Genomic DNA, 25,393 nt, shown 5'->3' on the forward strand with positions numbered 1-25,393 from the left:
GTCCAAAGACACGAAATATTCTTTATCAATTTTTTGCTTTAACAAAAGTACTCAGGAGTCACTCTGTCATGACTGAGGATCGTGGTCATCAACGGCTGAGGATTCTATTGTTGTGCTAGTTCTTGTGATCTACCTAAACTACGAAAACTAGTTATTTCATTCTAAAAGATCATCATCACATTAGCTGGAAGACATCCAATGCTGGACAAAGGCCTACCCCATAATGATCGGTCCTGCGCTGACCTCATTCAACGTATTCCAGCGATCTTAACCAGATCATCGGTCCGTTTCGGGGCCTACTGACACTGCTTCTACCAATAAGCGGTCGCCATTCGAGGACTTTGTTGTCCAGACGACCATTTGTCCGAACTATGTGCCCTGCCCACTGTCACTTGAGTTTCGAAATCATTTAAGCTATGTCGGTGACTCTGTTTATCCTATGGATCTTCTCTTTTCTGATACAATCTCGTAGGGAAACTCTGAGCATTTCCCTATGAGCGACCATGAGCTTTCTCATGAGGCCCATAGTTTGAGACTATATCTGCGTACCGTAAGTCAACACAGACAACACACACTGGTTGGAAACCTTCGTCTAAAAGATACGAAAAAACTTTTACTAAATAAATTAAAAAACGCAATACTATAAGGTGATATAAAAATAAAATAATTTTCTATAAATATTTTGATTTGTAATACTAATTCTCAGATTAAATTACTTACGGATTTAAGATGGCAACTCATCTGTGAGGACTTAAAGTCATTTATAATTTAATGACTTTAAGTCCTCACAGACGAGTACCCTCTTATTTGTTTTATTTGTAAGCTGATTGGACTAAAATAAATACTAAATAGGTAATAACTCAGAAAGTATTGAGAATCAAAAATAGACTTATATGGATAAAATAATTTTATCAAATCTTTTCCAAGAACTCTCCGTCAGGCTCAATACAAAGTCTCATTTACGTCCAAATCAGTTTTCGAATTACCTATTCCAGTCTTCCCCAAACACCTCTTCTACGGCCTTCTCTAACGCTGTTAGCGCAAGTTTGGGCGACGAGAACTGGATCACTTTCTGTTTAATTTTTATTTAAGGCAATAAAAAAGTCACATGGTGCTAAACAAGGACTCTAAGCAGGGTGACCCGTGACTTTGAGCAGTGTGGGGTCCAGAAAGTCCCTAGTTTTGAGCGCTGAGTGCGCGGGCCCATTGTCGTAGTCGTCTGTCATGGCAGTAAACAACTTATGGTAGACATTTTGTAGTATACCATTGGCGTTAATGCAGCTTTGATAGGGATGTAATGTGTGATGGATCGTAATGGGATTGACACTAAAGACCCTGTAACAGTAACGAGACCAGCAATCAAAATTTTTCTCGTGCTTCTCTGCGTGGGCGTTGGTTCGTTTTGAAACAGCCAAACTGTCGACCTGACAAAATATCATTATCGCGCTGACACAAACCTGCTACAGATTTATTGATCATGACAAGGCACCGTTCCACATGGGCCAGCTTCTGAGCTTCGGTGAGGTTGTGCAGCACCCAGCGCATAACTATCCTTATCGTTGTTTATGAAAGCGTCCCGATACAATCTGCAGTACATGCTGAATTTCCTCGTATGTAATTTGTTTGTTTTCTTGAATAACATTTTTCACTGCAGCATATTTTCAGTAGTAAGGTAACCATTTCTTTCTTCATCCCCCAAAGATAGATGAACTCGTTTAAATTCGTGTTGCTAATTGCAGACACTTGCTTTAAACCTTCATCCATAAACGCCATTTGAAGTCAATCAAATAACTTGTCTGGTTTAAGGTCACATTTGAAATCATAAAAAAATCGTACGAAAATGCTCCCGACACATCAATTTTTCAATGAGACATGATAATTCAATTTATCTGTCAAGAAAATATGGAGGGATATTTGAAATTTGATAGATGGTATTTCGAGTCTTAAATAATCACATATTTCTATATAATTACAATTAGCCAGGGCTTCATACATAAAAACTTAAATTTCTGTGTTTCCTGGTACACTCTTTACTTTGTACAGTAAATTTACCATCCCCCCCTATACTATCAAAACTAGTTCAGAAATAGAACAACAAACATATAGCCCACTATTTGCACGTTTATTCGGCCACCATAGTCAAAGTCAAAGTCAAATAAACTTTATTCAATTAGGCTAAGACTAAGCTTGTGTTTCCTTACGGAGACGCAGATATCTCGACCTAGCGATACGTCATATTTAACGTACCCCGGGTACAAAATTGAGCATAATTTCATGCCTCATGCCGGGGTATGTGTGTACGTTAGGGAGGAAATCTGCTGTCGCCATCTCGGCAATTTTGAGGGTAGGGGCCTGTCTACTCTCTGACTCCGCGTAGATTTAGAGGACCGCGTCCGCATCTATGCGTGTGTCTACAGGTCCCATAGTGGTAACGCAGAAACGGATCACCTCATGGGCTGCGTTCAAGTGGCATTTGATGACGTGCTTGCTCAGATCCCCTCCGCTGAAATCGTAGTCTTGGGTGATTTCAACGGGCACAATGCCGAATGGCTTGGATCACGTACCACAGACTACGCAGGGCGATCTGTGCATAATTTTGCATTGGCGTATGGTCTGTCCCAATTGGTTAAGTCGCCGACGCGGCTCCCGGATGTGGATAGCCACATGCCGTCCTTATTAGATCTTCTGCTGACTACAAATCCCGATGGTTACCAGGTCTCTGTCGACGCCCCTCTCGGAACGTCCGACCATTGCCTGGTCAGGAGTGTAGTGCCTATCCGACGCCAACGTCGCAGACCACCAGCGACCCGCCGCGTTTGGCACTACAAGTCAGCAGATTGGGATAGGATGCGTTCCTTTTTTGCATCCTACCCTTGGGGCAGGGTTTGTTTCCTTTCGGATGATCCTAGTGCCTGCGCCGTTGCAGTAGCCGATGTGATACTGCAGGGCATGGATATTTTTATACCAAGCTCTGTAGTACCGATCGGTGGCAGATCACAGCCCTGGTTCGATGCGTCAGTTAAAGCAGCATCTGACTGCAAAAAACAGGCGTATCGAACTTGGGTTGCGGCGCTGGGCTCAAAGGATCCGAACTGCAAAGTTCTGAAGAGGAAATATAACCGTGCCTCCAGATTTTTTAAGCGGCAAATCGCCCGTGCGAAATCGAAGCACGTCGTCAAAATTGGCGAGCAGCTTTCCAGTTACCCGACCGGAACACGCAAGTTCTGGTCGTTGTCGAAAGCTGCTCTTGGTAACTTCAACCAGCCGTCCATGCCGCCGTTGCACATGAGGAATGACACCCTGGCCCATACGGCAAAAGAGAAAGCCGATCTCCTGTGCACTCTTTTTTCCTCCAACTCGACTCTTGACGACAACGGAAAAACACCGCCGACCATCCCGCGGTGTCAGAGCTCCATGCCTGAAGTACAGTTCCGACAGAAAACTGTTAGGCGAGCTCTGTTTTCGTTGGACGTCAGGAAGTCGAGCGGGCCGGATGGCATTTCTCCAATCGTGCTTAGAACGTGTGCCCCTGAGTTGACGCCGGTGCTAACGCGTTTATTCCGGCACTCTTATTCAAAAGGCGTAGTCCCTGATTCATGGAAGTCAGCCCTTGTCCATCCGATCCCAAAAAAAGGAGACAGTTCGGATCCGGCAAACTACAGGCCTATTGCTATTACCTCCCTACTCTCCAAAATTATGGAGAGCATAATTAACCGCCAGCTCTTGGTATACCTTGAGGGTCACCAGTTGATCAACGACCGGCAGTACGGCTTTCGCCATGGTCGGTCGACTGGCGATCTTCTGGTATACCTAACACACAGATGGGCGGCGGCTATTGAAAGCAAGGGGGAAGGCCTGGCAGTTGGTCTGGATATAGCGAAGGCCTTTGATCGTGTATGGTACAAGGCGCTCCTCGCAAAACTTCCATCATTTGGGCTTCCCGAGAGCTTATGCAAGTGGACCTCCAGCTTCCTCACTGGGCGCAGCATACAGGTCGTTATCGACGGTTATTGCTCGAATCCCAAGCCCGTGAACGCTGGAGTGCCCCAAGGCTGTGTGCTATCTCCCACGCTGTTTCTTCTGCATATCAATGATATGTTGGACACCGCCAACATGCATTGCTATGCAGACGACAGCACTGGTGATGCCGTATACACGGGCCATGCAGGTCTCTCTCGGGAAAACGTCGACCAGTGCCGGGTGAAACTTGTGTCTTCTATCGAGTCCTCTCTCGAGAAGGTCGCGGAATGGGGTAAGTTGAACCTTGTCCAATTTAACCCCCAGAAGACTCAAGTTTGCGCGTTTACCACTAAAAAAACCCCATTTGCCGTATCACCGCTCTTCGAGAACACTTCCCTTAAAGCCTCGCCTAGTATCGGAATACTGGGTCTCGAAATCTCGAGCAATTGCCAATTCCGTGGCCATCTGGAGGGCAAAGCCAAACTGGCTTCAAAGAAACTGGGCGTCATAAATAGAGCACGGCAATACTTCAAGCCGGCCCACATTCTAGCGCTCTACAAAGCGCAGGTCCGGCCTCACATGGAGTATTGCTGTCATCTCTGGTCTGGCGCACCCCAGTATCAGCTCGATCCATTTGACCGCGTGCAACGCAGAGCAGCTCGAATTGTCGGGGACCCAGTACTCTGTGAACGGCTGGATCACTTGGCGTTGCGTAGAGACGTCGCTTCATTGTGTGTCTTCTACCGCATTTATCACGGGGAGTGTTCCGAAGAGCTGTTCAACCTGATTCCTGCCGCCGAATTTCACCTTCGCACGACACGCCACAAGTTACGATATCATCCCCACCATCTGGATGTGTGGCGGTCCTCCACAGTGCGGTTTTCAAGGAGCTTTCTTCCTCGTACCACGAAGCTGTGGAATGAGCTTCCTTGTGCGGTGTTTCCGGGACGATACGACATGGGTACCTTCAAGAAAAGCGCGTACACCTTCCTTAAAGGCCGGCAACGCTCTTGTGATTCCTCTGGTGTTGCAGGAGAGTGTGGGCGGCGGTGATCACTTAACACCAGGTGACCCGTACGCTCGTTTGTCCTCCTATTCCATAAAAAAAAAAAAAAAAAAGCTCTTATGAATCATCACTACAAATATTGCTGAATTGACCATATTATGTTCCTAAAAAGTTGGGCTCGTGAGAAGAACATACAAGAAACTCAACAGCCACTCATTTCAATCAAATAGAAATTTTTTCAATGGATGTAATATACATAATAAATTAGTTTGTAAGGTGCTGCATCCAATATATGAATCGTGTTTAAATAATATAAATTATTTCAGAAAAAGTAATAAATAATTAGCATAAATATAAAATAACGTATAGCACAGCTACCTATTATAGCTACCACAAATGTCTATAGTAACTGATATATTGTTACTTTAAAAAAAATACTGATCATTATTTTATTCATTTGCGTATATTTAGAACTAAATATTCTTATATGGAAACAAAATAATATTATATAAATAAACCAGTTAGTTTTGTTATGTTAGTTTGTATAGTAAAAACTTATTTTACAAGTTATGAGAATAAGAAGAAATATAAACCGGTAAGCGTTATTCTATTGAACGCTTGAATGTTACTCACTCAGTGCTTCCTGTACAATATAAACGAGATATGAAATATGAATGTATTATAACGCCTTTATATTAAGGCCACACATTCAATTTCGTGTTTTAAAAACATTGTTCAACTAAATATCATACATAAATGTTGTATATCTATATAGCTAATTTGTTAGCTAGTTTATGATTTGTTTTTTAATTTTATCGCATCTATCCAATATGTTAAAAAATCTGTGTGTCCACGCGGTATAACCACTGACTTCCATGTGTCCGGGAATATGATGTTTGAGTGTAGGTGCTGGAATAAACGCGTTACCATTGACGTCAACTCAGGGGAAACATTACAGAACTGAGGACACAAACTTCCGCTAGACTTCGTAATGATAAACAAACGTTCTATTTATTTTTTAAACCATAAATAAATATTGAAATATATAATTCAAATAATTTTTATTTAAAACATAACAATGCTTCCATTTACTTACTATATCAACAATACCTTATATGATTGCGTGTTTTAACAATAATCACTACGTGGAAATGCACCCAGAGTGTCTACTGGCATTATTTCCGCGTTGGAAACCGAAGCCGATATAACTGCCAGCACCTGCATTTCCCCCGAATAAATTTAAATTATAAAACTAGCAAAATTTATAAACTTTCCTAGTAAGGTACTCATGTAGACACAACACCAATGCAAGAATTGCACGCTCGCTTGGGTTGTCAAGGATACATTTGTTAGCAAATGTTTTAATTAAGTGTTTAACAATTTAAACTTGTTTTCAACATTATATTGTAATAAGATACCATATAAAACATGAAGTGATAAAAAGCAAGATGCTTTGTGCATGTTACACATACGTCTCACCTCAACACGAAGATATACTTTGTTTGCAACAACTTTCAACGCCAGTATTGACACCCGGAGCCACACCCTTTCAACCGGAACACATTACAAGAGCACTGCTTCTTACCGGCAGACGACATTATGTAAGGGTCATGTTTCACTAGAGCTCAGACTTATATCATAAGAGGAACAAGAAAATGTCAATGAAAGTAAATCTAACAGAAAATAATATAGAGAATCCAATAAATAGGCAATCTATATGATACAAAAAAATCGCACCAAATAGAAAGGATCCAAATTCAAAATGAAAATAAAAATTCTTTATTCAAATAGTCTTAAACGAAGAGCTTATTAATTGTCATAATAAATATTTAAACTACTGAATCTACCATATGTTTGAAAACAGTAGAGAACATGCAAGGAACTCATCGGCCACTCTTTTAAATCAAATAGATTGTATTACAATGGCTGTAATATACATAACAAATTAGTTTGTGAGGTGTTGCATCCAATATATGAATCGTGTTTGAATAATATAAATTATTTCATAAAAGGTAATAATGAATAAACTGTAGAAATATAAATTATCGTATATATCGTGTATGTATGGGATGCATCAACCCTTAGAGCTTGAATTCTAGTTTTTGTAAGGATGCTAAGTGAACACGATGGTCGTGATTACAGTCATAATTAGTAATCAAAGTTTAACCTCTAATTTTTAAAAGGCTTTTATAATGAGTCGATTCTTTATATATTTTTATTGTTGATGGAATTAAATATTTCATTTGGAATTTAATTAAAAACTGCAGACTGAAACATAAAAATGAGAGTTTTGGTTTTGGAATAATGATTTTTAACTTTCCGCTGGGAAAATTGATAATTTTATAATATTCGGGAAGTTATTGGTCTTACCCCGTTTCTCGAAAATCGAGTTTTCTTCAGGTCTCGACTTTTTAAGGTTCTAGGAAGCTTCCCTCTTTGACTAACAAAGTGACAATGACGAAGAAACGAAATGATCTGTCAGACTGTCATTGTCAAAGTGAAGTTGGCGTTGAGGAACAAGGATTTCACTAATATCGATTTTTTTATGTCATTCGATTTATTGATACTTAAATAATTGCTCAGTTCTGGTTTTTCCTGAGAAAATAATATATTTTATTCATAATAATATGGTTATTCGGACATAAACTATGCACCTTACTAATATTATTTAAATAAAGCAACTGGATCATAATGTTATTTTAATCGATTAAATATTCATCCGCTTACTTTTTAATCAATTATGATATGTTGTTAACATCAGGTCCAAAAGTCCCATTTTCCTTTGAATGCAACTGTACACTGAGGCACATTACTTTTAAGTATTGATTCAGCTTGTGCAGAAGAAGAATTTAAACTGTTCCCGATATGTTTTGTTATTATCGCGTAATTTGATCCTCAAGTCATGTTCAAGGTACTCTATATAATAACCACGTAATGTATTCCTAGCCAGGCACCACCGCACTTAATAATTATAAGTCAATAATTAATTTGTTAGAATGAAAACAAGTAGAAGTATATACGTTCTACATTTATGTGTCTCTATTTTTATTAATGTTATTAATTTGTTACAGTGTCTAGAACACAGCGCGAAAACTCAGTCCGAGACGAGCCAGAGAAGCGACCACAATCAGTCAGAGATCTGTTCAAGACCGGCTCCTGTATTCCCCCGCCGTATCGATGTCCACACCCTCAGATGCAGTTCTATCTTTACACGCGGTGAGTCTAGTGTATATTAATTCTAATTTTATAAACTTCTTTTATAATTATAAGTACATAATAATTATTAAAATAGTCTAATTTCACATTATAATTAATAATAAAAGCCTCATATTCGTCAGTCCCTGTGTGCAACGTGTAGTTCACAACAGCGGTTAAACAGTCAACACGTGCTTCGGCAAAAATCGCTGAGGCGCTGCAATAGCGAGGGAGCCTAACAGCATTCCATTTAGCTTTATAGGCTTTGAAGTCCGAGTATTGGTATATCTGTTTAAATATCTAAACGAACTTTGTATACTTTCTTAGAACTTAGAACTGAAACTATTATTAAAGACTCCGCAGTCTTATACAAGTATATTGTATCAGTAAGGACGGCAGTCGTCTGAGCGCTCTTTACAAGGCAACAAGTATTCTTGAAAACCCTAAATTCAGAGCAGCATGTTGAGATTTACAATGTAAAGAGTCAGTCGCTACGGCGCAATTCAAACCAACCAACCAACCATTCATATTTTTCAGTGGTATCTAAACTCTCAAACCTATGTCAACTTTTTTTCTGCCTGTAGAATCATTATTTTATTTCCAAAAACATTCAAAATCAAATATTTTTATTCAAAATAGGATATTAAATTACCTATTGAAACTCAAAAACTATGTCCCATTCCAAAAGCTAGGCCTCAGACCTGAGAAGAACGGCGCAACAAACTCAGCGGGCTTCTTTTTTTATATAAAAATATGGTTATAATGTAAAATCGTACAATAAAATTTATTATTTAATAGCATATTCGTCCATTCCCAATCAGTGGTATCATCATTCTACAACAGCTTTATGAAGCTGTTAGTTTCTCTATTTCGCTTTTTGGTGCAAATTATTTAATCTCCCTACGCTAGATGGCTGGATAGATTACTCCGGTCCTTTTTCTATCTTCAGCTTTGCAACACAAATAAAGTGCGTTGCTAAGCTCTTATAAAATAAGTAACCCATGATTTGAAATTAAAATTGGCAGTGTGAAACCAAATACAAAAAAAAAGGTGTGTGCGTAAGTAACGACAGAAGTAAAAACTTCATCAAAGCGTAATTGACCAAGGGCCCAAACCAATAGATTTGAAACTAACATGTTTCCGAAGAATTCCATTTTTATATTATTTAACTAGTTTTTCTATTTTTTTATATTACCTTTATAGTTCAGTACAACCCACGTGTTTATATGATTCATTTAATAGTCACATACTGTATAAAATAACAATATTAAGCTCAAAAATCTTATAACGTAACAATATTAGATAAAATTTATTTATACAACTAAACTGACGTAACTTTACTGTTAGGGTTTTCCAACATACCGATACCTCATTCGCTTCAAATTCAGTTATGTCCACAGCAATATTCTATTTCATGACTCACACTGTGCTACTTCAAGGATATATTAAATTGTCAATATCTAAGAGCAAACTGAAAATAATGAAGTATTAATTTTTAAACCAAGTGAGTTTTAATAAGGTGTGTATTTTTTTTTCAGAACAACTCAGGAAAAAGGTGAACTCCTGAACACGCTAGATAATGAATCACTTACAAATTCCAAATTTAATACGAAACATCCAACTAAAGTTGTTGTTCATGGTTTTGGAGGAGGAAGGAATTTGTCACCAAGTACTGACATGAGGAAGGCGTACTTCACAAGGGGAAATTATAACATTATCATAGTGGACTACGGATCTCTGGTCAAGGAGCCATGTCTTGGTCAGGTTGTTACTTCTGTTCAATTACACATTATTTCATATTTTAAAGTTTTTCAGCGGCAAGACAAGTCAGCAGAGTTAATTTATTTATTTATTTTTTATTTATTTATAAAGGCTTACCAACTAAATACAATTTATTAACTTATGCACTAAGAATTGAACAATTACAATAAAATAGTTTAAATGTACTTAAATTATAGGTAGGCACAACATTACTATACGAAATACATGTGATATTTTAAAATCTAAAATCTATAAATTTTGGAGAGCAATATAAATTTGTTTTTTAAAATTAAGAAAGTTTGAAAAGAAGATATCAGTGTTTTTATCTATATTAAAAATACAATTATATAATTGTAACATTAGCTGTAGAGGAGAGTTTAAGCCATAATTACTGTGGTGGAATTTAATGTGCATTGGGGAAAAAGTACTAAGCCGACAATTGAAGGCAGGCACATGCAAACCGATTTGTGATAAAAGCGAAGGACAGTCCATATCATAGCTTAAAAGTTTATGTAAACACAGCAATTGTGAAGCATTTCTACGTATTCGCAGAGACCTCATTTGAAATGTATTTAATCTATTCTCATAGCTATCATTACGGATATATTTATTTGCAACAAAACTTAACTTTGAAAGAAACTTTTTTTGTACAGACTCTATTCGTGATATATATTTTTTGTGATATGGGCACCAAACAGCTGAGCTATATTCTAGATTAGATCTGACAACAGAGTTGAAAAGTATCTTGAGTGGTAAAATACTTCTAAAATCTTTCGTATTACGGAAAATAAAACCTACCATTTTAAATCTCTTACGAACAATGTGATCTATATGTTTGTTAAATCTTAGTTCACTATCTAATATAATGCCTAAATCTTTAAAATATTTTTTTTCAGCAATGAACACGTCATTTACCTTGTAAGTAGTTTTAAGTTTAATATGTTTTCTGGAATATTTTAAAAAGTTGCATTTGCCTTCGTTCAGTTCCATACTATTATTGTGACACCATAAGTAGATATAGTCGATATCTGAAGAAGCATTTTTTTGTTCTCAAAACATTTTACCGTCGTGTATAATTTTAGGTCATCTGCGTATAGTTCATATTCTGATTTTATTAATTTAGTGATATCATTTATGTATTAGGTAAATAATAAGGGGCCTAAGTGTGAGCCTTGTGGTACCCCGGATAGCTGATAAAAATCCCGAGAATGATAACCACTAACCTTAACCACAAGTGGTCGAGAAGCCAAATGTTAACCATGTCAGTAATTCATCCGATATGCCATAGATGTTCCTAAGTTTCTTTATTAGTAGGAAATGGTCCACTTTATCGAATGCTTTACTGAAGTCGGTATAAATGACGTCAACTTCATGATTATTACTCATTTCATTTATGATTCTATTAGTGAAGTTTAACAAGTTTGACGTTGTAGATCTTTTTTTTATAAAGCCATGTTGTTTGTCAGATAAAAGGTGCTTAGTTTGCCAAAACAAGTGAGGATATAAAATTGATTCAAAGATCTTTGCAGGAGTTGATAAAATGTTTATCGGTCTATAATTAACAACATCACATTTATTACCTTTTTTAAAAATAGGCACTATTATGCCTTTTTTCCATTCCCTCGGAAATAACCCGTTACTTATTGAGGCGTTATAGATGTAACTTAGTGGATATGACAATTCTTTAGCACACAGTACTTATAAAATATTGGAGGAATTTCATCGCATCTTGCACCTTTATTTTTATTGAGTGATTTTAACTTCAGTTCAACGTCCTTTACCGTAAAAAATTGCGTGTTTTGATTAGTGTTTGATTTATTTACTGACTCCGTGTTATTTGTATGAAGTGGCTTATTATAAACCGAAGAGAAATAATCCACAAATAGACTACTAACTTCGAAACCTCCATTGGCTGAATTATGATGTAACTGCATTGTGGATGGAATGGTACTAGTGTTGTTACGTTTAGATTTGATATATGTCCAGAAAGATTTAGGGTTGCTAGGTTTTCTTGTATTTTTTCAATATAGCCCGAATAATCTTATCTATAATTTTACGTGTTCTTTCTTTTAAAGTATTGTATTGTATTTTGTCCACTTCATTATTATATTTTTTATAACGTATTCGATATTTTTCTTTTTCATTCAATACTTGTATAAGTTTACTATTAAACCAAGGAGGGTAATTATTATTTCGTTTGTATTTTTTAGGAATATGTTGTTTAATCAGGTCTTTTAAAATTGTGTAGTATTCGAAAACCATGTCATCGACATCTTGACATGTACCTAAACTATCTGACCAATTAATTGAAGATAGTGTCTGTTTTATCGCTTCGTAATTACCATTATAAAAATTAAATATCTTGTTTACTGGTTCCCTATTTTCTTTTAAATAACTGTAACGCATAAAGTTCAAAGAGATATTTAAAGGTGGATGATATTTATCGGCACTCGCGATAGGTTCCGAAGATTCACAGACTGTCACGTCCTCCATATTTGATAGAACTAAGTCCAATATTCTGTTTTTGCAATTGATCACAGAGTTAAATTGCATGCTATTACAAAGAGCCATAAAATCTATAAATGAGATGCCTATGGAACTATGCGGAGCCGTAGGTGTTAAAAACTTATTATTATATTCTCTTGTCCAAATAATATTACTCATATTAAAATCCCCCAGTATAAGATGGTTCCCCGAGTCATTAACTATATTTGAGGCGTTTGTCATGAACGATTCAAGTATCACTGTGTTTATTGGAGGTGGTATATAAACAGCACATAGTTTTATGTTTTGAGATCGACCTTTAAAGTTAGAGTACTCTAGCTCCACCCACAAATCTTTGGCTTTGCTTTCGAATTTTGGAACCCTGTGCGATTTTTTATAGATTTATGCACGGCGATCAAAACACCTCCCCCCTCCTTGTGGCCAAGCAATGGATTGGACTGTCTATCCCTTCTATAGACTTCGTAGCGGTTATCAAAAATCTGTCCATCTAATATGTTATCATTGAGCCAGGTTTCAACCAGCACAACAATCTTGTAATTTTGTGTTAAAACATTTTTATTAATATAGTCGAGCTTAGTTCTCATTCCCCTAATATTTTGGTAATACAGCATATTCTCATAGCTAATGAGTTCATTATTAGTTTGTTTACTCATAACATGTTTACTCATAAAATAACATGTTTATTCAAACATTGTTTACTCATAAAATGAATAAGATGGAACACAAAAAATAGAGAAAAATTAAAATAATTAAAATCTAAATACTATAATATATGAGTTCTATTATAGTTATTGTTGCTTAAATAATTGATGTAGATGTTCAGAGCTCAATATGTTCTTAGCAGGACTTGTCTCCTCTTTTCTAACAAAAATTTTGCCATTTCTTACCCAAACAAACTTATAGCCGTTAGTTTTGGCTAATTTACGTGTTTCAGCATGCAGTTTTTTGTTCGCGGGGGTTAAGTGTTCATTAACATAAACTGGAACTGAAGAGCCCGTGATTCCAAGGAGTGATGAGGAAAGCTTATTATCCTTGTGCGATTTATCATAGTTTATGATAGCTGCAAGAAAATTATCACGTACTAACTTGTTCGAAAATTGGCAGACTAAATTTCTCGGTCTCTTTGATTCCCGATTAATTTTAGCGACCCTTGTGGTGAATATAATATCCTGCGGTGATGGAAGACTAAAACCGACCACTTTACAAATTTCTTTAATAATTTTATTTGTATCCTCGTTCCGGTGTTCTGGAATTCCAACTATTTCAACGTTACTTTGCCTAGCAAACTGTTCCATAGAAGAAAGTCTCTGTTGCAAGTTGTTCACTGTCACATTCAGAATTTCTTTTTCTGTACACAAGGCACTGATCTCATTCGTTTTATTACTGACGACTTCCAATAATTCCTTGTACTGATTATTGAGCAAAGTATGGGAATCTTCTAAAAGTTGGAGTTGCTCCTTTAATGGTTGCAATTCAGAGGCCAGAACTTCGCGAATTATATTTTGTAGTTCCTTTCTGATAGCAGTGACAATTTTGTCTTCGATTTTGCTAATTATATTAGGTGGGATATGAGTATCCGAAGACGTTGGTGGTATAATTTGCGGCGTTTTAGAGTAAGGCGAACAACTGGGACAAGTCCACTGAGATCTCCGTCGTGAATCAATGCTATATCCAACACATTCCATGTGGTAATGTTTACTACATCTCAAGCATTTCAGTCTTTTTTGCGTAACCAAAATAGATATGGAGCACTTAGGACATTCCTGGGGCATTATAAAAAAACAACAAAAACCAATAATCGAAAGCTTCGAGGTGACTCGATCTCCGGCCCCCAAAGGTTATCTTTGAAGTTGACACCGTTCGACTACGTAGTCGATACGAGCTAGTTTGAAATTTATAGTCGTATGATGCCTTTACAACGTAGTAAACGAGTTGTGCGTCTTCTTTTAACGTGTATTTTCGATTCACCGTCAAAAAATCTCACAATTGTTCACTTCAAAATTTTTAAAATCCGTCCAAATTAATAGATACACACAAAAATTATTTATTGGTATTACTTTAAGGTACTATTTAAAACAAAAACACTAGTAATAATGATAAAATATCCACTTTTAACTATTAAACTGAATTAAAAAGACACGAGCTATCTTCACACGTTTCGTTCAATTGTTCAACTCATAATGCAAGGTATAAGTAATTTAAGACATCTTTGATATACAAAACATCAATTTTTTGTTCAGGGTTTTTTAAAACCAAACAATGATAATGTTTTTCGAAAATTAATTTCACATTTCTTGAAAAATAGACTATACAAAACTAATAACAGTTTTCTGTGTTATATTGTGATACATAAACCGACTTAGCCTCTAACGAGCTCGTTGTTATCACTTAGGTCTTCTTGCAATTATATATATTTGTTTTGTGTATGGAATTTCTTATAAAAATTACTTAAGGAATTCGTCCACAGCATTACTTATGTTTGCCTCTTCCAGCAAATACACACCTTGACACAAACCAACCAAATATTCCGAATTATTTGTTTAATGAAATTACTAATTATGACAGCAATCATGCCCATCATGTTCACGAAACATCCTTACACAAACAATGAATTCAAGCTCTAAACGTTTATGCATCCAATATACGATATCTTATTTTTATACAGTTAATTCTTTATTTATTTTTTATGAAATAATTTATATTATTTAAACACGGTTCATATATTGGATGCAGCACCTTACAAACGAATTTATTATGTATATTACAGCCATTGTAAAATACTCTATTTAATTGAAAAGAGTGGCCGTTGAGTATCGTGTATCTTTTTCTCATGAGCTCAACTTTTTCCGAACATATGGCAAATTCTGTAATTTAAAAGAAATATTTATAGTGACTATTCAAAAGCGCTTAGCTTAAGCCTAATTGAATAAAGTTTATTTGACTTTGACTTGACTTTAACTTTGAAATACAATATACAATCCATCGCGCCTGTCTTCCAGAAGGGTAGGTAGAATTTGAGGAAAATTTGCCAGGCTCCTGGTATATCCCTTACTTCATTTGCAGCGACTCTATCATACGGTTTCTTTTATCAACTGCTCTAGACCTATCCCAATTCACATCTTGGAGTGTACCAGGTGGACTGATCTTGAGACTTAGATCTAGATTCGATGTAAGACTATTTAAAGTCAGTCTATTTTCATCCATCATCTACGTGATCAAATGCCTTTCTGTTCTTACATAATATTATTGAAGTCTCTTATTGAAAACCGATCCAACAAATTATTTCTAGATCTAATTATTTCTAGATAGAGTGGGCTCCTCGATTCGCAAGCCTCTGTATCTCGCAGTTGATTGAATACCTACAATACCACCCCGTTAAAGCTGTTCCTCCGGAGAGGATTCACACCATAGGATACAGTGTCGGAGCGCATATATTGGGCCTTGTTGCTAATCATATATCTGAAGGAAAACTTGGGAGGATAACTGGTATGTTACTTAAATTCAAATAATTTTAATATAATGGAAAGAATTAAAAGCAGGACGCAATATTTAAGTATAAAATTAATTAAATTTTCCTCCTTTTAAATTATTTTCTATCAACTCTAGCCGACCAAAATAGTAAGTAATGATTCAACAGGTTTGGATCCCACTATATTTTTCTACATGGGTAACAACCGCTCCCGAGACCTGGACTACACAGATGCGTTGTTCGTGGACATCCTCCACACCGGAGCTGGTATACTGGGTCAGTGGGGTCCCAACGGACACGCAGACTTCTACGTCAACGGAGGCTCCAGTCAACCTGGCTGCGCTCACGACACCATATTTCGTACGTAATTGCTTTTATATTTCATTTAAAATTTATTATGATGATTTATCTGGAGGTTAATTTTCTTGAATGGAATAAGAATGTTGTTGGCATATATCGAGAACGTCATTTATGAGGATCTGTCTCCACGACAAAAGTAACCCATGAGACGCCAGGCTACTTTATTATGAAGAGATCTCCGTGAGTATGTCGTCTTACAATACTTCTTTTTAATGAATGAGCAGCCTTGAGGCACCAAGTTTAACTAAAGACAAGAAAATATATTCTCTTATGGAAGGAGTAATCTAAATATAGTTAAGATAAAATTTCGCGCTATTTTTTATTTATTTATTAGGAAGGGCAAACAACTACAACTTACAAAGTAGATACATAAAGAAATAACATATAAGTCTAATAAAGTTGTAGTCAGATACGCTATCCACATCTTACTATGAAAAACATTGAGTATTCAATGTTTCAAGAAATGTTTATGCAATACTAATTGAAACTAAAGAGAAATAAACAATGTTCTTAATATTATGGCTAGTTAGAGTAAATTAAATTTATAAAAATCAAACAATTAATAAACACAAAAAGAAAAACAAAAGAAATAATTATCTACACAAATGTACACTAAATTATGACTATATTTACAATGAAATTAACCTAAAGTACTTATGATGTTCAGAAGTTATTTAAAAGAATGTATGTAAATAAATCAAATATTATCCAGTATTTTTTTTAATTTGGCACTTGAACTGACTCTCGGATAAATGGAAAATATAAACACTAACGAATTCTTTGTTGTAATTGTCAACTAATTGATGCAGAGGTGATCTTATTCCTGCATTAGTACGAAATTTACCAGTTGCAAAAAGTTTACGATTACACAGTCCTCGGATATGGGCTGTTCTAGGAATAACATAATTTAATTTGTTGGCCAATTCTGTATAATTTTGTTATGTATAATGCCGTGCAGAAACATACATTGAAGAAGTTTGCGCCTTGATTGAAGGGATAGTAGTTTATACTTATCTATGAAATCTGCGTACGACATATTGTAATTGCCATAGCATCTGTAACTCATGGATCTTAGGAATTTACGTTGGACATTTTCTATCATTTCGTAATACTTTTTATAAAGAGGGTGCCAAATAGGAACGGCATATTCCAATTGGGAACGTACAAGGGATTTATATAAATGTAAAAAGTATAGGGCTTCTTAAAGTCAATGGATGTTCTCATGATAAATCCATACATTTTGAAAGCAGTGTTTACAATTTTGTCAATATATAGATTTAAGTGTAATTTATTATCCAAGATAACTCCTAGGTCCCTAAAACTTTACTCAATGTAACATTACAAAGAGAATAATTATAATAATAATTCGTAATTGAATTCTTTTTTGAAAAGTTGATAGAATTACATTTATGTAGGCTTAATGTTAATTTATTCTTTCTGCAATAATCAGATAATCTATTTAGGTCCTGTTGGATTAACTTACAATCGTTGAGGTTTGTAATTGACTTGAATATTTTTAGATCATCAGCATATAGTAAAAATTTAGAATTATCAAAACACTGCTTTATGTCATTAATATAAATAATAAACAGGAGAGGTCCAAGTATGGAGCCCTGAGGTACGCCAGAAGTGACATCTATACTTTCAGACCTAAATTCATTAATAACTACTTTTTAAGTTCTTTTTGTAATATAAGAAGAAAACCAGCGTAACAAATTACCAGGTATGCCATTAAAAGCAATTTTACCTAACAAAATTTCATGGTCCACCTTGTCAAATGCCTTCATAAAATCAGTATAAATCACATCTGTTTGAACGTTACTCTCCATATTATTAAATAGAAAAGAAGTAAAATTAATTAGCTTGGTAACAGTAGATCGCTTTTTAGCAAAACCATGTTGTTCCTCTAAAATTGTACTATGGACAACAGGATAGTTTTCCACTAAATGTTTAGAGCCGCTCTTATGAACTGGTACAATGTTTGCACGTTTCCATGCTTCAGGGAAAACACCATATAAAATTCATTTATTAAAAATCAGGTGTAAAGGTTTGCAAATGGCATTAGCCGTTCTAACAAGGAAAAATGCAGGCAGCCCATCAGGTCCAGTACCTTTTGATGAATCCAGGGTTTTTAATGCTACTCGAACCTTATTTTCGGTGAGGTGTACATAGTCTAATGTTATGTCATTCGCCGTTGATTCTGGCGGGGGCGTCCATGTATTGGGTGAAAGAGAGGAAGATTCATAAACAGAGTGGAAAAAATCAGAGAACATTCTGCAAATTCTGTGAGGTTCAATCGATTGAAGATTTTTGTAACGCATGTACGAAGGAATACTACATTTTGTTTTTTTATTTGATATAAATGACCAAAAATGTTTTACATTTTTTGTTATACTATCTTCAACTGAGGATAAATATTTACTGAAACATTTGTTACATTCTAATTTAAACCTAGATCTGAATAAAGAAAATTGTTCATAATCAGAAAGGTTTTTATATTTCTTCCACCTAACCTAAGCTTTTTTCTTGTTTTTAGCAATGTGAATTAACGATGATGAAAACCAAATAGGGTATCTAGTAGATTTTTGCTTTGCCAGAGGAGTGTATAATTTAATTATACCAAAAATTAAGTTATAAAAAATATCAACAGCTTCGTCTACATCGCTTGTAATGAGTATCGTAGGCCAGTCAGGATTGTCCAGGTCCTTGTTTAAAAAGTCAAAATTGGCTTTATAAAAATTATACTTTAATAGTGGACACCGCGGCATATAATAAATAAGAAACAACCTTAAAAGCGATTGAAACACAAAATGGGGGGTGATGGTAATCTATGGATAAAAGTGGAATAGTTGGTACAGCGATATCAACCTCTTTGTTGGATATTAATAAGTCTAATATTTTTCCTGTTCCGTTTTTAATACAATTATACTGCACTGCCCCAAGATATGACAAAAAGTTACTTAAGTGAGTACTTAGTGGGGATGTGCCCTTATAATCAAAGCCTTTAAGACCATCAATCTTGGACACCCATTCTATATTTGGCATGTTGTAGTCCCCAAAAAGCGAGAAACTTTCTATAGTTGTTTCTTCTAGAGTTCTTATTAATAAATCGAAGTACGCAATATACGACTCTATTGACGTTTTCGGTGGTATGTAGACTGCGGTGATAATATGTCGGTTTGAACCGTTAGACTTGGGAAGAGCAATATTTACATGTTCCATTCCTTGTAAAGAACTACTATGATAAATTAAATCTATAGGCATTGGTCGTAGACCCTTTAAGACAGCAATTAACACGCCTCCCCCATCCTTTTTATTCGTACCACTTCGGTTGCGATCACAACGGTAAACATTGTAGCGCTGGTCTATGAACTCACTATTGTCAATTTCAGGTATCAACCACGTTTCTATTAATATAATTAAGTCATATTCGTGAGAAAGAATATTCATGTACAACGTATGTAATTTAGTGCGAATGCCCCTACAATTTTGATAGTAGCACGTAATGCTAGCCATTATAATTATAAAGCCCATTGTAGGTTACTAAAGCAATTTTTGCGATTTCAGTTATATAAACGCAGATAATAAAATGTAGGATAAATGAGATCCGAGTTTGAATTATACTCCCTACAATCCAAGCGCCATTCGTCATGTATGGACATACAACACAAGAGATTATTTTCGTATTAAAATATTTAACTAAACACCATAAAAGGAAACATGAACAGTGAAAATACTTAAAAAGCACAATATAGCAAATTGATAAAACAAAGTAACATAAATTATATTTTGTTGACATTAAGTATACTGCTACCACCAGCTTTAATCTTAGATATATCACTCTGTGATCGTATCGCAAAGGCCGCATGATTGTTAGATTCCTGCACAAGTATTGTTGCGTGTTTGATCCAGACATATTGATATTTTTCTTTCTTTGCAGTTTCCCGACAGATACGAAACAACTTTTTCTTTTCTAACGTCAAATGCTCGTTCATATAAATTGGTTTAGGCGTTCCAGATATGCCTATTTGATCCGATGTAATGTCTTTTCTTTTTCGGAATGCACTTAATATGTTGTCTCTTAGAATCCTAGAAGATACCTTCACAATAATGTTTTTAGGCCGGTTTACTTGTAGTAGAGCTTGTGGTACTCGATGTATAGCAATAATATCTTCCGATCAATAGGGAAGCATATAGTTCTGCATATAGTCTCTATAAGTTCAATAAGGTTTTCGCTCCTTTTTTCGGGTATACCACTTATGTCTGTATTGCAGCTCCTAGCTTGCTCCTCCAGGATTTCGATTTTGGATTCAAGTGACAGTATTTTAGATAAAGAGTTAGCCGAGTTTTTAACATTTTTCTCAAGTTTTAAAACTCAAATCCCCCATTTCTTTACACAAAGCCTCTTGTTTCTCACTTAACTGCAAGACCTTCACCCTGGTCACCTTTTGGTCATTACGTAAAGAACACAGCTCTTTCTTAAACTCATTCATTGATGCAGACAATGCGTCCAATTCCAACCGGATATTTCCAGTATTTTCTCCTATTTTTGATATTTTGATGTCTAAGTCGGACTTAAAGTCAGAAAGCGTACTTTGCATCATAATTGTGAATTGCTTGAAAGATTCTGTTAAGGTTGTTCACGTTTCCTTAGTGCCTGAGACTGTTGGGAGTCATTTTCAGAACTCAAATCAGGGTTAGAGTTAGAATATTGTTTAGATGGCGAACGTAGCATTGTATAAATCCGTAAATTATTATACTAACAAATAAAATTTCTAAATTTAATAACTAGTAGGATGGTACTCGGTCGGGAATGGATTCAGAGCCCCACGTGGCCAATACGTTAAGACTGTCCCTTGTTTATATAGATCTCAGTATTCCAAGCCAAAAAAAAAAAAGAAATGACACTCACTCATAAGTTTGTAGATGACATTTGTCAGACTCGTAAGTTCCAGCTTGTCAGTTTCGTAATTAAATTGAAGTGGTTTTGTTTACAAGTAATATTTTATAGCATTTGAGGGTAATTTTGAATTTTAATTTTATTCTGCTTAATTGTTAAATTTTAAAACACAAATAACTTTGCCGATTCACTGTTAAACTTGGAGATAACACTAAACCATGTGCTACACATCAAAACACACTATTTACAATCATTCTAGTTACAATTTGACAAAGAACTTAATAAATAATGATTATTGTAATTGCACCGCGATGAATACTTTGCTGACGGACGTCACCTATTGGGATAGACCGCTAAACACGAGGAAGAGATCATGACTTGCCAAACTCGGAACATTACGTTTACATAAACATTAAAACCTCTTTTAATTTTATTGCAGGTTTACTCTTCTTTTGTCAATCTCGAATTATTAATCGAAACCTAACAATACATGAAGTACCTAGGTAGTTAGGTACTGCACTTATACTTAAATAAAACAATCGTTTGTTTAACCTAAAACACACCTGGTCATCTGGAAATCCATCATAATTATCCCTCAATGAGTCATTTAATTTTCCAAAAATAAAATAAGATATATATTGTACTGCAATAAAAAATTTTTGGAATGTTGAAAATCATTAGTTGTGCTTGCAAAACTTTTCGATAGTTTCTAAAACAGCGCCATCTAGTATTTATCTATAAAACTACTAGTATTTATGTTATAGACGTTGAAATGTACCCAACATAAGTGTACATTAAGAAGTCCAAATTATAAAGTGCGTATTAGTAAAAAAGAAATAGATGTCACTAATGTTGAGATTTATTTCTTCTTTTAACAGTAATTATTTTAAATATAAGTTTACCGATATTGTTCGATAACCTTGATTTGGACTCTGAATATAATACTTAACAGTCCTCTTAATGCTTTGCTAGTATCTGAATACTGGATCTGAAGTCGCACATTTGGAAGAGGCAAAGCCAACCTGGCTTCGAAGATCTTGGGGTCATAAATAGAGCACGGCAATACTTGCACTTTGCAGCTGGCCCATTTATAACGCTCTACAAAGTGTAATGTAAGCACATATCCGACCACATGTAGAGTATTGCTGAAACCTCTTGTCTGGTACATCCCAGGTGAGGACCCGGTGATCTGTGAATTTTAGATTACTTGACGTTGCGTAGAGACGTCACTTCATTGTGTGTCTTCTACCGCATTTATCACGGGGAGTGTTCCGAAGAGCTATTTGTCCTGATGTCCCACCTTCGAGTTCGAATAACATTATAATTGTACTATCCTCTATTTCAGAAACGCTGTCTTGCGACCACACTAAGGTGACACCTTACTTTATAGAGTCAATAAACAGCCGAGATGGCTTCTGGGCTGGGCCATGTCCGAACTTGTTCTCGTATCTGATTGGCTGGTGTGAGCCCAAGGATACCGACTACGTGTTGATGGGAGAACATTTAACACCCAAGTGAGTAATGCCTACGACATTCAATAACTACCTCCTCTGCCATATATTTTATCAACTATTGTTATGCCAATACTCAGTTCAGTCAAGCTGGGAATTCTTGTATTGGATCCCAGAAAATGTACAAAACATGACGATTGACGTGTGTTACAAAATTCAAAAGGATTGCCAAAAAAATATCAAATTAATATTTATGAATGATACCACAGATTGGGAATGCAGCTTTAATAAATTTTAATGTACGAAATTACATTATGACGATATTTTATAAAAATAAAAAGCCCGCTGAGTTTGTTGCGCCCGTTTTACTCAGTTCTGAGGCGTAAAATTTTGAATATGTGGTAGTTTGTAACGCTTAATAAGTGATTTTAAATTCTATGTTGAATACTTGAATTTGGTTTTATACGTTTAGTTTGGCACATGTGAAAAATTTACGGCTACGGCTTAGGCTGTTTTGTAATGTGTTACGACTGAGATCATTATTATCTATAATGAGCATAAAATTACGTTTAACATCAGATTACATAGAAAAAATTGGTATTTTTTTTCATGTGAATACAAGAGAGATAAAGTTTTGTTAACTGATAGAAGTTCCCAGAGGATTTACAGGTTTAGGCTCACGGAGCGACCTTTCTGTTCCGAGGATATGTTGGGGAACGGACTTAGGGTGATGCGATACTCCGTTGTGCCAAACAAATTGAAACAATCAACATTGATGCTCGGTTGAGTACGTGTTAAGTTTAAGATTATACATTGTTGTATAATGTTTATTTTTTAATTTCAATTTACAGCGCTCGAGGAGTTTTCTACGTCACAACAAACGCAAAACCACCCTACGCCAGAGGATTCCCGGGAAAAACAAGAAATCTTAGATCAATAAGACCGTATAGTTGATACAAACATAACTTGTATGTGTTTGACATAAAACCCGTAGTTACCGTTACCCTACCTCAAGTGAACTGTGCTCATAACACATATTAGTAGGCCAATGCTTAGATAATATAATTAAATACCAAGGTTAAGGTAAGGTTTTAATCTCATCAGTGAGCTTATAGTTAACTGTGACTATCATAATAGATCACATTGGTAGTAGTGAAACAGGTCTGCACTGAACTGTACTAAAGCCGCGTTACAAATCATAACCATTACTATATGTAATGATTTGATCCACTGACCTGTATAAATACCACTGGACAGACTTTTCCATATTATGTTTGACAGCAATTTTTTTGTGCCTATTTGAAGCACCACTCGCGAGCGTCCAGAGAACTAATTTTGACGTATAATACAAATTGCTGCGAAGGAACGTACAATACTCTGAAGAATTTTTGCATTTTGAATTAATTTCATTCGTTTTTCGTGTTATTTATGCTTCAAGAATCAACTTAATAAAGTACACATTTTTTTTGTAAATAGTTTCCCACCATCTATCGATGTTTGCTGAGGTTGTCATCACTAGTTTTAGTATCGCAGACTCTCGCTACATGGCTAACAGCGCCAAAATGGCGAATATCAAACAGGCACAAAAGTACTTTGACAGCCGCCAGTCCAGTAGTATATAATAGAAGTCAGTGATTTTATCTGATAAAAAATTGTGACGTTTTGTCAATTTGACAGATGGGGAGTGTAATTTCCATAGAGATTATCAAAATAATATATCATATACTCATTTCATACGAACCCTTTAGAGAATAAAGATTTAGGAGCTAGATGTGAGCTGCCGGGGTGCTTTGTTCCTTTTCATGGGAATGGTCAATGACGAACAGTTCCATTCTTGTGTACAATAATAATACATGATGGAGCACGGTGTCAGACCTACAATAAACTAACGTATATACAAATAGATCATTCGAGAGAGAAGAACATCTCTAATAGAGATACACCAAGAGAGAAAAGTAACCGAATTCGATTAACAAATCGTAAACAGTCAGCCACGCTTGGAATTAGTTCCTTAGTATTTTGAATATTAAATTAGCTAACGCTCACACTATCGGTCTGTAAGGTCGTTTATACGTTAGTATATTGTACCCAACTCACTATTTTCACGTAGATCCGCAATGCGCTCCATTATGACTACTTTCCCTATTAAAGTAGTGATTCACACCTACCAGATAAGATTGTGGCTCTTAACTGCATTGGTTTTGAAGTAACATTGAGTATGTGATTTTAGCGGTGACCTAAAATAAGCTAGATTTAAGTAATAAAAAAACTGCCATTGTACTTTTATTTCGATACTTTTGTTTCTTTTATGTGATATTAATTTACCTTATATAATTTATTGTATTATTGTAGATATCAGATAAAGGGGTGTAAGGGAATATAAAAATTTGAAAAGAATCGTGTTTTTATTAATAAAACAAATTAAACATTTTCAAACATATATTTGGGAAGGTAATGTTGTTCATTACATAAAATAAAAATAACATTATTGTATCTTTGAGATCAATCAATATCACAGAGGTAATTATAAATCATATTGCTAATTAATACCAACAATCAAATGAAACTTTTACATATAATAAATACGCACTCAGTCACTCGGTGATCCTAGTGTTTGTGACTGCGTCAAAATATAGGAAAACTCATAAATGTTATATAGTGTTAAAATTAAGCACTTTACATTACAGAAAATATACGGTTTTGTACTTTAAGTTTGATAACAACCGGTCTGGCTAGGAGTTCGTAATGTTTTATTACAATCTGTTGACTTAATATAATCTTAAATA

General features: G+C 35.4%; 1 protein-coding gene across 1 annotated transcript in view; it reads left to right on the forward strand.

The window, feature by feature from the left end:
* The window catches only part of LOC126971638 (phospholipase A1 member A-like), a 39,292-nt gene extending 14,288 nt beyond the window's left edge, over positions 1 to 25,004 (forward strand). Inside the window, exons 2-7 of the mRNA XM_050818002.1 lie at positions 8,038 to 8,182; positions 9,700 to 9,925; positions 15,733 to 15,913; positions 16,065 to 16,256; positions 22,502 to 22,670; positions 23,459 to 25,004. Coding sequence (XP_050673959.1) covers positions 8,038 to 8,182; positions 9,700 to 9,925; positions 15,733 to 15,913; positions 16,065 to 16,256; positions 22,502 to 22,670; positions 23,459 to 23,561 — 1,016 coding nt within the window. The 3' untranslated portion in view covers positions 23,562 to 25,004. The remainder of the gene's footprint in view (positions 1 to 8,037; positions 8,183 to 9,699; positions 9,926 to 15,732; positions 15,914 to 16,064; positions 16,257 to 22,501; positions 22,671 to 23,458) is intronic.
* Positions 25,005 to 25,393: the final 389 nt, after the last annotated feature.

This window comes from Leptidea sinapis, chromosome 24 (genome assembly GCF_905404315.1).
Source record: "Leptidea sinapis chromosome 24, ilLepSina1.1, whole genome shotgun sequence".
NCBI lineage: Eukaryota > Metazoa > Arthropoda > Insecta > Lepidoptera > Pieridae > Leptidea > Leptidea sinapis.